Source organism: Trichechus manatus, unplaced genomic scaffold, assembly GCF_000243295.1.
Source record: "Trichechus manatus latirostris isolate Lorelei unplaced genomic scaffold, TriManLat1.0 scaffold00273, whole genome shotgun sequence".
Lineage (NCBI taxonomy): Eukaryota > Metazoa > Chordata > Mammalia > Sirenia > Trichechidae > Trichechus > Trichechus manatus.
In genome coordinates, this window is record NW_004444209.1 from 1,660,924 (window position 1) to 1,673,715 (window position 12,792).

Consider the following 12,792-nt stretch of genomic DNA (forward strand, 5'->3'; position numbering starts at 1 on the left):
ACAACGACAAAGAACAATGATGAAGCCGTGAAACATCTTATAACATGGAGGAAGCTGGAGGGCATTATGCTGAGTGAATTTAGTCAGTCACAGAAGGGCAAATATTGTATAAGACCACTATTTTAAGAACTCAAGAAAAGGTTTAAACATTGAAGAAAACATTCTTTGATGGTTATGAGGGTGGGAAGGGAGGATGAGGATTATTTACTAACTAGATAGTAGATAAGAATTATCTTAGGTGAAGGGAAGGACAGCACACACTACAGAAGTCAGCACAACTGGACTAAACCAAAGCTAAGAAGTTTCCTGAATACAACCAAACACTTTGAGGGACAGAGTAGCAGGGGTAGGGGTCTGGGGAACATGCTAGGTCAATTGGTATAACAAAGCTTATTAAGAAAATGTTCTGCATCTTACTTGGGTGAGTGGCGTCTGTGGTCTTAAAAGCTTGCAAGTGGCCATCTAAGATGCATCAATTGGTCCCAATCACCTGGAGTAAAGGAGAATGAAGAACACCAAAGACACAAGGAAAGCAGTAGCCCAAGAGACAGAAAGGGGTCACATAAACCAGAGACTTAATCAGCCTGAGACCAGAAGAACTAGATGGTGCCCGGCTACCACTGACGACTGTGCTGACAGGGAACACAACAGAGAGTCCCAGATGGAGCAGGAGAAAGGAGGCGTGTAGAACTCAAATTCTAGTAAGAAGGCCAGACCTAATGATCTGAGACTGGAGGAACCCCGGAAAGCATGGCCCCTGGATTCTCTATCAGCCCAGAAGTAAAACAATTGCTGAGGCCAACTCTTCAGACAGGGATTGGACTGGACTGTGGGACATAAAATGATACTCATGAGGAGTGTGCCTCTTAGCTCAACTAGATACAAGAGACTAAATGGGCAGCTTCTGTCTAGAGGTGAAATGGGAAGGCAGAGAGGGTTAGGAGCTGGTTGAATGGACATGGAGAATCAGGAGTGGAAAGGAGTGTGCTGTCACCGTATAAGGAGAGCAATTAAGGTCACTTAACAATGTATGTATAAATTTTCGTATGGGAGACGAACTTGAAATGTAAACTTCATTCAAACTATAACAATAAAAAAAAAAAAAGGAAATCCTGTAATGTGCAGTTGTCCTCTGAAGCACATGGGGTTGCCATGAGTCAGAATTTACTGGATGTCAGTGGGTTTGGTTTTATGTTTAAGAAAGATAGGAAGAAATGAAGAAGGAAAAAAGGGAGGGAACGAGTGCGACAGAATCAGTGATAGTGAAAGTGAAGGAGACGGGGAGATAGCGAGCGAGAGAGACAGAGAGAGTGAGAGACAGGGAGAGAGAAAGAGACTGTTCTGAATTGAATTGTGTCCCTCCCCAAATACATGTTGTAGGTCCTAACCTCTATGCCTGTGGTTATAATTCCGTTTGGGAATGGGTTGTGCTTGTTATGTTAATGAGGCAGAATTACTGTAGGCTGTTTGAAGTCAATCTCTTTTGGGATACAAAAAAGATTATACAAGCAAATTAGAAAACTGAGATGGGGGAAGAGAGATGCTAAGCCACATGAAGAGTGCCCAGGAGCAGAAGCTCAAAAGAGACAAAGTCCTTCCCCCAGAGCCGACACAGAAAGAAAACCTTCCCCTAGAACCAGCACCCTGAATTGAGACTTCTAACCTCCCAAACTGTGAAAAACTAAATTTCTGTTTGTTAAAGCAAAAAAAAAAAAAAGACAGGAGAGAAAGAAAAGACCAAAATGGATGTCAGAAGAGACTCTGAAACTTGCTCTTGAACACTGAGTAGCTAAAACAAATGGTAGAAATAACAAAATAAAAGAGCCAAACAGAAGATTTCAAAGGATGGCTTGAGAAGACAAAGTAATGTACTATAATGAAATGTGCAAAGATCTGCAGCTAAAAAGCCAAAAGGGAAGATCATGCTCAGCATTTCTCAAGTTGAAAGAGCTGAAGAAAAAATACAAGCCTCAAGCTGCAATATTGACCGATTCTATGGGGAAAATGGTGAGTGTATATATTTATATAAAATAGAGAGAGAGAGAACACCAAAAAACCAAACCCATTGCCGTCAAGTCGATTCTGACTCATAGTAGGACAGGGTAGAACTGCCCCATAGGGTTTCCAAGGAGCAGCTTGTGTATTCAAACTGCACCACCAGGGCTCCATTTATATATATAGAGAGAGATCTCAGGGAAATGGCTCATGCAGTTGTAGAGGCTGGCAGGTCCCAAGCCTGACAAGCCTGTGGGTCAGGCGTCAGGCTGGAGGCTTCTCCTGACTCACTGCAAGGGCTGACACGCCCAAGATGCACAGGTCAGATAGCAGGCTGCTGGCCAAAGTCCCAAGAACTGGAAGTCAGACGATGACAAGCTGAATGCAGGATCCCAAGCAGAGCAAAAGCCAGCAAGCTTTGCCATAAAGTCCACATATATTAGATGCAGGCCATACTCCCATGGAAACTCACTTTCAACTGACCGGCGACTCACAGCAGATCCCACCATGGAGGTGATCACATTATATCAGATGCCATCATGGAAGTCATTACAGCATTATACGGCTGCCAAACTACATCATAACTGCCAAACCACTGAGAATCATGACCCAACCAAGTTGACACACACCTTAATGATCACACATATTATATGTATGCATATTATGATACATGAATAACAAATAAAAGTATAAAAATATCCACAGGAAGAATGGACACCAACATCCCTTTACTAGTAGTAGTAGTAGTTGTTGTTAGCCACTATTAAGTTGCCCCCACTCATGACGACCCCATGCACAATGGAACAATACACAGCCCAGACCTGTGCCATCCCCATGATAGGTTGTGGACGGGACCACTGTGATCCATAGGGTTTTCACTGGCTGATTTTTGGAAATAGATCTCCAGGCCTTTCTTCCTACCTTTAGTAGTTACTTTTGGGGAATACAGAGACTCAAATGGGAGAGTAACTTTAGCTGCATCTGCATCACTTTATTTATTTAAAAAATAAGAATAAAAAAATCTGAAATATGGCCAAACACTAATATTTTTTTAAATATTGGTGAACGTGCATGGGTATATTATTATTTTTATTCTTTTCTGTATGTTTATTTAAATAAATGTCTATATTAACATTTTTTAAAAAGAAATCAAAGAGAACTAATTCTAGAGTGAAACACCCACTTTACAGTTCAGTCATGAGACTAGTGCACTGGTGCCATCTGGCGGTATACCTTGCACACGTTGTAGCTGTTTTAAAAAACCCATTGCCACTGAGTTGATTCTGACCTACAGCAAGTCTTTGGACTGTAGAACTGTCCGCACAGGGTTTCCGAGGAGCAGCTGGTGGATTCAAACTGCAGACCTTTTGGTTAGCAGCCAAGCCCTCAACCACTGCACCATTACGGCTCCGTTGTAGATGTTAGAAAGATGTTGTTTTGGAGAAGTTAATACTTCTCCAAAATGAGAGCTACCATAAATTCAACACCTACATATTTATCCTGGGTATATAGATAAGGATCCTTTTAACAACATTGCGTTATCTTTATTTTAAAGCATAATTAATTTACTCAAGCCTACGGAATTAGTTCTGTTTGTTTGTAAAGTTCATTCTCTTCACAGATTAAATTGCCTCAAAATCTCTTTGCAGGCTGCACTTATAAAACATGAAATGAAAGCAAATGTCACAATCCAAAGTCTACAGGATAAAATTTTTATAACTTCTGATTAGTATATGAAGCTCTGGTGGTGCATTGGTTAAGAGCTCAGCTGCTAACCAAAAGGTTGGCCGTTTGAATCCACCAGCAGCTCCTTGGAAACCCCATGGGGCAGTTCTACTCTGTTCTATAGGGTTGCTATGAGTCAGAAGAAACTCAACAGGTTTGGTTTTGGTTTTCTGATTAATTAGTATATGGAATCCCTGTGTGGTGCAAATGGTTAACACACTTGGCTGCCAATCAAAAGGTTGGAGGTTAGAGTCCACCCAGAGACTCTTCCAAAGAAAGGCCTGATGATCTGCTTCCAAAAAATAAGCCAAAGAAAATTTTATGGAGTACAGTTCTACTCTGGACACAGGGTCGCCATGAGTCAGAATCGACTTGACATCAACTGGTTCGGGTTTTGTTTTGTTTTGTTTTACACCTAGTAACTAGTAGAGTACCAAACTCACACAAAAAATTCATAGAATGAATTTTATTCTGATTGTGGCTTTTCTTGTTATCACATCATAAAAGTGCTGAAAATCCCACTCATTCTATGAAGTTAATAATTTTATATTCTTGTGTATGGGAATATACAGTAAGTTTCTAGGGATATAGTTCACATACAAACATCAAGCTAGTGATGGAAAGCTGGCATTTTCAGACAGTGGGGTATCCCCGTGCCTCCTCAAATCCTATACAAATAGGTAATGGCCTGTTATGCTTCTACATGAGCATTCAACTTTCCCTTGGTGTCCCTTCCTCCTAGCTTAAACCACCATCTTCCTTTTCCCTTTATTCTTCCCCTAAATCCAGCCTTTACCTGGTTACTGAACCATATTTCTAATGAAGTACCAGTCCAGCTGCTTCTGGAGGTGGCACTTTCTGGATGCTAATTGGAGTCTGCTCTGCAAATATGAAGAGGAGGGAAAGGACAGGCCTATGGGTAGGGTACAGGTTACAGAGGCAGGAACATGAAGCAAATCACATACTACATCAAAATAGCAACAAATCTGTCCCTTTGAGTTACTTTTGATCCCACCAGGAATGAGTCTCTGCCAGATGATATAACTTCACCACCTTGAGAGGGGGAAGGACTGAAGAAGTCTAGCTCTGTCTGGAAGAGTAAGCACTTGAGGGATCCAAGGAAGAGCGCTCATGTCAAGAGCAAGACAAGGACGTGATACACAACCCATTACCCTGGCTTTGGCCAAAAGCAGGGCCCCCTTAGGAAGTATGTGGCCCTGGCCAAAAAAAATTTTTTGAGGAGTATGGGGGGCAGGAGCCCTGCTTATATAAACAATTTCATTTAATATGTTTTGTAAAATTCATGGGTTCAAGCGAAGTGTAGGGATTTATTGATGAAGATTTAGAATAATGGATATAGGAAAGGTATTTATTTGCTTATTGCCCAATAAGTGCACATATATACTCTTTGTAGTGTTCATCACCATCTCTTCCTGTTTAGGTCTAGGAACCATGAATTCATCATCTTTATTGTCAAATATGCCATTTTTGGATAATTTCATATCTCCCATCACAAGAATAAGGTACAACAATGCCATGGCTGTTCAGAACCTGTTTGGATTGAAACAATATAGATTTTCTTGTCTGTGCATTTCCCTAATGTCATTTATTTAAAGCTGGTTAAGTCATGATGTTGAATCATCCACTGTGCTGCCCGTGAAGATTTGGCTCTCAATGACGCTCTCAAATGGCTGTTACTTTACATTGCTGTTGACAACCACAAATGCAAGTCTTACCCAGAGTATGTGGGAAAGTGTGAATGATAACTATTTTCTGGTCAAGTGCAATTTGCCATTCGGAATTTTATAGGGAAAGCATAAAACAACACGTCTTCCAGGCATGTCTTCTCTTGACTTCTTTAGGTTGTAATCACTCCATTCCTAGAATATGACGTCTTTCACTACTGACTGCACTACTGCCGTCCACAGACTGCTACCAGCCAGGAGGATAGGCAAGGGCCCCATGGGCAAGAATGAAAAGAGCGGTCCCATTCACATAAGGCATGAGTATCCTTCCTCTTGCATAGATTAAGATCAGCCCAGGGATCTGTTATTATGGACTAAAAGATTCACACTGGAAGTGCAAAGAAACTACATTGAGAGTGAAAGAGCTGGTGAAAGCTTCACGAATGAGACAGAATTTGGGCTGTGATGGATTCCTTCTGTGAGTCTGAATCGACTCGATGGCAATGGGTTTTTTTAATTGTTTTTTTTTTGGGGGGGGGGGTTTAGGGGAGCGAGGGATTTGGAGTCCTTCTAATGAATTAATTTCCTGTTCCTGGTGGGTGAGGTGTCCGACAAAGCCTTGTCACCACCATGTCACATCAGCCACGGAAGCTGTATTTTCCTGCTCAAGCCACTAGAGGTCTGCAGAGTAGTTTGTAAATTGCTTTCCTGACTCTCGGGTCAGATGAAAGCCTTACCACTGCGATTAGTCCAAAATGGAGACCGGAAATGGGTGATGGGAGTATTCATTGGACAGTGAGTGAACCCTAAGTGACAGAAGCTAGAAGGGACCTATGAGATGATGTAGCCTCATCTGCAACTAAAAGTATATAGGCTTCAATTCCTAACTTATGTCAGTCTCTTAATAGTTCATCCCATACTATTGATCCTTTGGCTTTTGGTTAAGATGAAGTCAGACTTAACCTTTTCACATACTACTCCTTTCTTAATGTCCTTGGTTTCCCTACCACTTAAATTCCTAACCTGGCTGATTTCCTTTGACTCCTACTCTTCTCTCCTCTCTACTCACCCCACTGCTCCTTTTCGCCCCTGCTTTACATAATCTATCTTCTGTTTGCTCTTTGCTCCTTTTAAATGATCAGAGAGAGATTTCCCCTCAGAAAGAGTAGGAATCAACCGTCAGCACTTCTCCTCACTCCTCCACCCAACTCTAAAACCTCAAGGCAGCCCCAGATGTAGACACACTTCTTGCCCAACATAACTGTTGAGCACTATTTCCATTTCCTGAACTAATTTGGAAAAATGGTTGTCTCTTTTCCTTACTTTCCTGATCCACCCTCCTTCCAACCTCCTACACCAGAAATCTTTGACTATAGGACCAGCATCTGCCTAGCATAAAAGAAGTGAATGAATGGCTGAATAAATTTCTAAAAGTATCCAGTGAAGGAGAAAGGCAGACCCAAAAGAAAGACAAAAGGAGAACAGAGTAAAGAGGGGGGAAAAAAGCAAGGGAACAACGAGAGGCATGTAGTAAAATGTAGGAGGAAAGAGAAAAGGTTAGGAAAAAAAGGAGCCAGGGACAGGCAGAGGACAGAGTTGAGAGGATAGGGGAAGAGCATGGGGGAAGAAAGGAGAAGGACATAAGGGAAAAGACTACAAGAGGACAGGGGAGGAAAGAAAATAAAGACTAATAATATAACAATGTAAAACTAAGGCTAGGACTCAGACCAGGGGCCCAGAGAAGATCTTTCAATTCAGTGTCATAGACAACACAGAAATGACCAGGGATGGAGAAGAGAGAGCTGGCAATTATAAACAGTAACAACAAACACTTAAGACAGTGGATCTTGGGAGAAACAAGAGAAGACCACATACTACAGACCCTCCTAAGAATGAGCTTGTGGCTTCAATGAAGGGTCATAAATAAAGTTTTTATCTGAAAGAAGAGTGTGTCCTTCTGCTTTTACAAGAGGCAAGAGGTGTCCACTAGGTCAAGAATACAGAGTGCTGCCCTTGCCCCAGCACATCCTCTATCTTGGTCTGTACCACCACAACACCTTAACAGCAGACCCCCCCCCCCAAAAACAGAGCCCCTATATTTTTCCCAGTTCAGGAAGAGAAACCTGATCCACATGGTTCTCCAGTTGCAGCCAGAGATAAAATCACTTTAATTGCATCCACAGCAGAGACATGCAGATGGGCAGAGCCCAGGAGGCCTAGGTAACTGCCTGGAGGCTCACGGTGGAGTAGCAGGAAAGGATGTTGGTAAAAAACCAAACCCGTTGCTGTATGCCCCATAGGGTTCCCAAGGAGCAGCTGGTGGATTCAAACTGCCAACCTTTTGAATAGCAGGCAAACGCTTAATCACTGCACCACCAGAGCTCCACTGTGCCACCAGGGCCCTTGATATTGGTAAAGGAGGTGTTAAACTCTTCCAGTTTACAACCAAAAGCAAACTCAGACCAGGGAAGAGACTGCTGACCAGGACCACAGCAGGGACCAAAGCAGCTCTTTCCTTATACCTTTCCAGGAGCAAGGGACAGGAGAAACAAATACCTAGGGAGACTGGCCATCAGGACCCTATTCTCCCACCTCTAATCCCAGGAGAAAAACGCAAGTTGGGTAGCTCCCAGGGCAAAGAAGAATTATATTTTCAAGGAAGAATGATAAAGAGTAGGCCAGCCCCTCTTCCCAGCACCTTCTCTGCAGAATACCTAAGAGGAGGGGGAGCAAGATGAGATAGAGGAAGAGGAAGAGAAGAAGGTGAAGAGAAGGAAGAGGACGAGTTGCTTCACTGTCCAGGGGATAACTGGAGCTTCATGTCATTACAGGTTATAACAATGTACTTTTCAAAAATGAAAGTTAGGTAGCTGCAGTGAGGAGTGACCTGGCCTGGTTTGGACAACTTGCAGTGTGTCAAACTGAAGGGGCGAGGGCTTTTGTGACACTTGCCCCCTTTGAGCTCACAGGCAATGACTGGACTGTTACAGACAGCCTTGACCGTGTCTTCATCCTCATGGAGAAATGTGTACTGGGTTATGCAAGTTTGGTTGTGCTTCTTTATCTTGTGAGCCATCATGGCATTGCATTCCCTGGAGAGAAGGTCATACCTAAGGTACTCTTTACTACTCTGAGAGAGAACATCAACCCTGAGCATCTTGTTGTCCCCAACCTCATCTTCATTGAAGATTGTGTCTTCTGGTTGCCAGCCAGCTTGTGCTAGTCCTCGGTTGCTAAGCACCAGAGTTTCTGTGTTACGGGTGCCCTCTCCCTCCTCAACAGCCTCAGCCTTGTCCTGGGAGTCACTGGCCCAAAACTCATTCAGTGGCTGATCACTATCTTCCAGGACTGCTGCGGCCATGTGAAGCCCCAGGCCCAGTCCCATCCCCAGGCCCAGCAGCAGCAGCAGCAGCATGAAGAAGATCTGCACCAGAGTCAGCTTCATTTTTCCTGGAGAGGAGAAAGGAGATGAGGATGAAAACTGGCTCCAATAGAGATCCTATTCTCCCCAAAACCTCACAGCGTAGTCTCTGGGGTCTTCTCTCCGTTCTCTATGTTACTTCACCCCCCTCAAGACAGAGATCCTTGTCTTTATTTTTCCATTTCTCCCGTCCCTCCCTACCACAACTCCTGTTGCTGTGCAGTAAGGTGTGGATCCTGCAGAGCAGGAAGACAATCAGGGGAAGCAGTTCTGAAATTGGTCCACATATGGGGAGTCAGGAAAGTTGATACCAATTCACTCTTAGACAGAAATTAATTCCAAATAACCAAGGAGAATGATTGATAAAACAAGCAAGGACAGTGTCACACTTTCCTTGAGAGAAATTCTTATAGAAAGCCTATTCTTAGTAAAGGCCTAGAGTCACCATAAGAGACCATCTCTATTTTTACCCCAAATTTACTTCTGCTAATTCTAGTATCTATTATGCACCATCCCCACAAAAGATCAAAAAGAATAGAAAAAATACCATAGTCCAGTCTCACTTCTAAGCTGAGCTGAGGAAAGATGTCCAACTTCACATTTCAGGCTCTTTCTAGAACTACATCTTGTAATGCTAGATTCCTTCTGCAACTAAAGAGCTGTTAACACCTGGGTACTCCTTGCTGAGACTAAACCAAAGAAAACCAAACAATTGACCTACTGGGGTCTCCCTACTAATAAAGACCCTAATGAGAGCTGAGGAAAAGAGAGTGTTTTTGTCCTTCTAGACCAACCTCATCTTCCTTCCCTACCAGAGGAAAAAAAAAATGCTATAAAGAACATTTTTGAGACATTTGATAAAATTAGTGATACAGTCTATGGACTAAATAAAGTATTATATCAATGTTTAATATGCTGAATGTGAAAACTGTACTCTAAGTAATTACCAAAATGTTTTTGTTCTTAGGAAATGCACCCTGAAGTATTATGGAGTAAAGGAGCATGATGTATGCATCCTACTCTCTCATATGGTTCAGAAAACAAATACATGACTATGTATACATATATATGTGTTTACAGTGATTTAGGAAGTAATATTGGAATCATTATTCCCTGTCCTTGAGCATAGAGAATGTGACCAGCTGGAGCTGGGCTCACAGGGACACACAAGGACACATCAACTGGGCCTTGAGATATAAAGACAATAGCTAGGACAATCTTAGAAAATACCTTTTCAGGAACCTTTCACATAAGCCAATCAAACAGAACACAAAAGAGTTTCACTCTTATCTTTTTCTATTAGCATTTAGTAAATAGAAAATTTGTTGGACAAATGAAGACCCTCCTGACTGTCGTTACTGAAACCTGTGCCAATGATTGTTAAGAAAGACCATTCAAAATGTAGGATCACAGTTTCTAGCCAATCTGTGAAAAGGTGACCCTTTCAATGGTTTTGCCCATTTGCAATGTTAATATATACTGATGACTCTCTAACAGTTCCTTGGACTCTGGCAGACATGGCTCTAGCAGCGTGCTTGTCCATTTCCTACTTTTGCCTCTTTGAATATATGCCGAATAAAACTTGCTTTACGCTTTACTAAACTTTGTGATGTTTTTGCCTACAACTACCGAAAGAGAATGATCAACCAAATGTAGTAAAAAGTTGTTTTTTGGTTTTTGTTTTTAAATAATGTATCTGAATAAAGGGTATTCAGGAGTTCTTTGTATTATTTTTGCCATTTTTCTGTAAAGTTGAAAATATTTCAAAATAAAAAAATTTCTAAACAATAGAAACCTTCCCATGTTGCTCCCTATGACTTACCTACACACCTAAGAAGCTTCAAAGATTCTTGTTTCCTCCCCTTCCCCAAGCTCTTGTCTCCCAGGGTTTCCTTCTCTCTGAGCAGTCCACTGGCATCTGGTCTGCAGCATAATGGTTATCTCCTGGTGGTCCATGTCCTCTTAAACACAGACTCATTTCCTAAGCCCACAGCCCTCCCACTCACCACATCTAGCACTAAATAAATACACTCAGCCCATTCTTATTTCTGCTCCCACAAACACTTTGAAGTAAAGCTTCTTGGGCATTCAGACAGAACCAAACATCCAAGACAGGAAATATCTCCAGTCTGGGGAACTGTAAACAGCTTTGTTTTGTCAAGCAACTGTTCCACTCCTGAGTTACACCCACTGTCCTGTGGTTTACAGCAGCCTGACCTTGCCTCTGAATTTCAAACCTAGTCATTTCCTTCTATTCTCTATTAGGCCTTCCTTTAACTCCCTTCCTGTCATTTTTGGAATGTCAAGATCTGTGGTCTTTATTTGGGTCATCTCTCCAGCACAGATTTTTTTGCTTTTCACCTCTTAAAGCTATATCATGACTTCATTTGAAGATTTGAGGTGAGTCAATCATGAATTTTCACGTATCTTTACCTACGAAGTCTATCCCAGTCTTCCATTCTCCACCACCTCTTTCTGTCCCTCAGCCTATAATCACATTCCCATAAGAATATCCAGATTTTGCAAATTCAGTAATTTAGCCCTGTTGTTATTGTTATTGTTAGTTATTGTCTAGTCAGCTCTGACTCAAGGCAACCTTATATATAACAAAACAAAACATTGGCCAGTCCTACGCTGTCTTCATGATCATTGGTATAATTTAGCCTGAGATAATATCCAACACAGCACTATCACTGTCAGTCCCTGTAGACTGGGGGAGTAAAACCAGGAGATAGATTACAATATTAACTCTAAAGTTCACTTCTTTAGCTAAAATTGAGATCAAGAGATAACATTTTTAAAAGCACTCTGACGACTATTAAAGCACAATAAAAATCCTCTCTAGACGTAAACAGGGCTTTTTAGGAAGATGGAGCCTTATTGGTACAGTGGTTAAGAACTTGGCTGCTAACCAAAAGTCTGCAGTTCAAATCCACCAGCTGCTCCTTAGAAACCCTATGGGGCAGTTCTACTCTATCCTATAGGGTCGCTGTGAGTCTGAATCAACTCAACAGCAATGGGTTTGGTTTTGGTTTTTTTTTTTAGGAAGATGTTTTCCTTAGTCATTCAGACAGGAGTTTTCAAATAGTAGTCTATGAGCCGCTTTTGTGATCCATCAAGCTGATCTTTTGCCATGCTGATGTTCATAATTTACAGTAATTATAATAATAACCAATATTGAGCACTTACTTTATTGTAGGCAGTTATTGCATTTCACCTTCTCAGCTTGCTTGTGTCCCTCTTTCGTGTCAGTTCTGCACATTCACTCTAGTGAGGTCTATTCACAACATAAAGATGGAAGAAAGAATTCTCTGCTGATCCCAGTAGCAGTCTGAGATCAGCAGGAATAATGTATTCAATTACAGACTTCACTAGTTTCTTTATGAGTGTGTTTTGGTTACCATTAGAGATCATTTGAAATTAACCTTGAATAAATATGAAGAAAGGATCTGTGTCTGTGGTTTAAGTAGTGCCTTTAGATGGGACAGGTTTTGTCCTTGGTTTTTTCTTTTTCTAGGCTTCAGTTTTCTTATCTTCTAAATCTGGATAATAGTAGCACTTACCTCATAGGGAATTTGCGAATATTATATGAGACACTAAGGTCTCTGGGTGGTGCAAACTGTTTGCACTCTACTACTAACCTAAAGGTTGGTGGTTTGAACCCACCCAGTGGCACCATGGAAGAAAGGCCTGGAGATCTGCTTCTATAAAGATTACAGCCAAGAAAACCCTATGGGGCAGTTCTACTCTGTAACATGGGGTTTCCACGAGTAGGAATCGATTTGACAGCAACAGGTTTTGTTGTTTTTTTTAAAGTATGAGACACTACATGTAAAACTAGATGTGCTAGTTATTGTTGTTGTTTCCGTTATTGCTATTATGTGGCAATTACCTACACACGCTCATCACCCCATCAATACCATTTTTCTATTGAGAAATAGCATATAATAAGTAGGAGCCTGGTGA

The 12,792-nt window shown here is 41.7% G+C and overlaps 1 protein-coding gene across 1 annotated transcript; it reads right to left on the minus strand.

Annotated features, from left to right (window-relative positions):
- Positions 1 to 8,196: 8,196 nt before the first annotated feature.
- On the minus strand, positions 8,197 to 9,114 carry RNASE10 (ribonuclease A family member 10 (inactive)). Its single transcript, XM_004390016.2, has one exon. The coding sequence runs from the start codon at positions 8,848 to 8,850 to the stop codon at positions 8,197 to 8,199; it is 654 nt and encodes a 217-aa protein (XP_004390073.1). The 5' UTR covers positions 8,851 to 9,114.
- Positions 9,115 to 12,792: the final 3,678 nt, after the last annotated feature.

Excerpts from the sequence above, each read along its gene's own strand:
- RNASE10 (XM_004390016.2), bottom strand. The coding sequence starts at position 8,850 with ATGAAGCTGACTCTGGTGCAGATCTTCTTCATGCTGCTGCTGCTGCTG.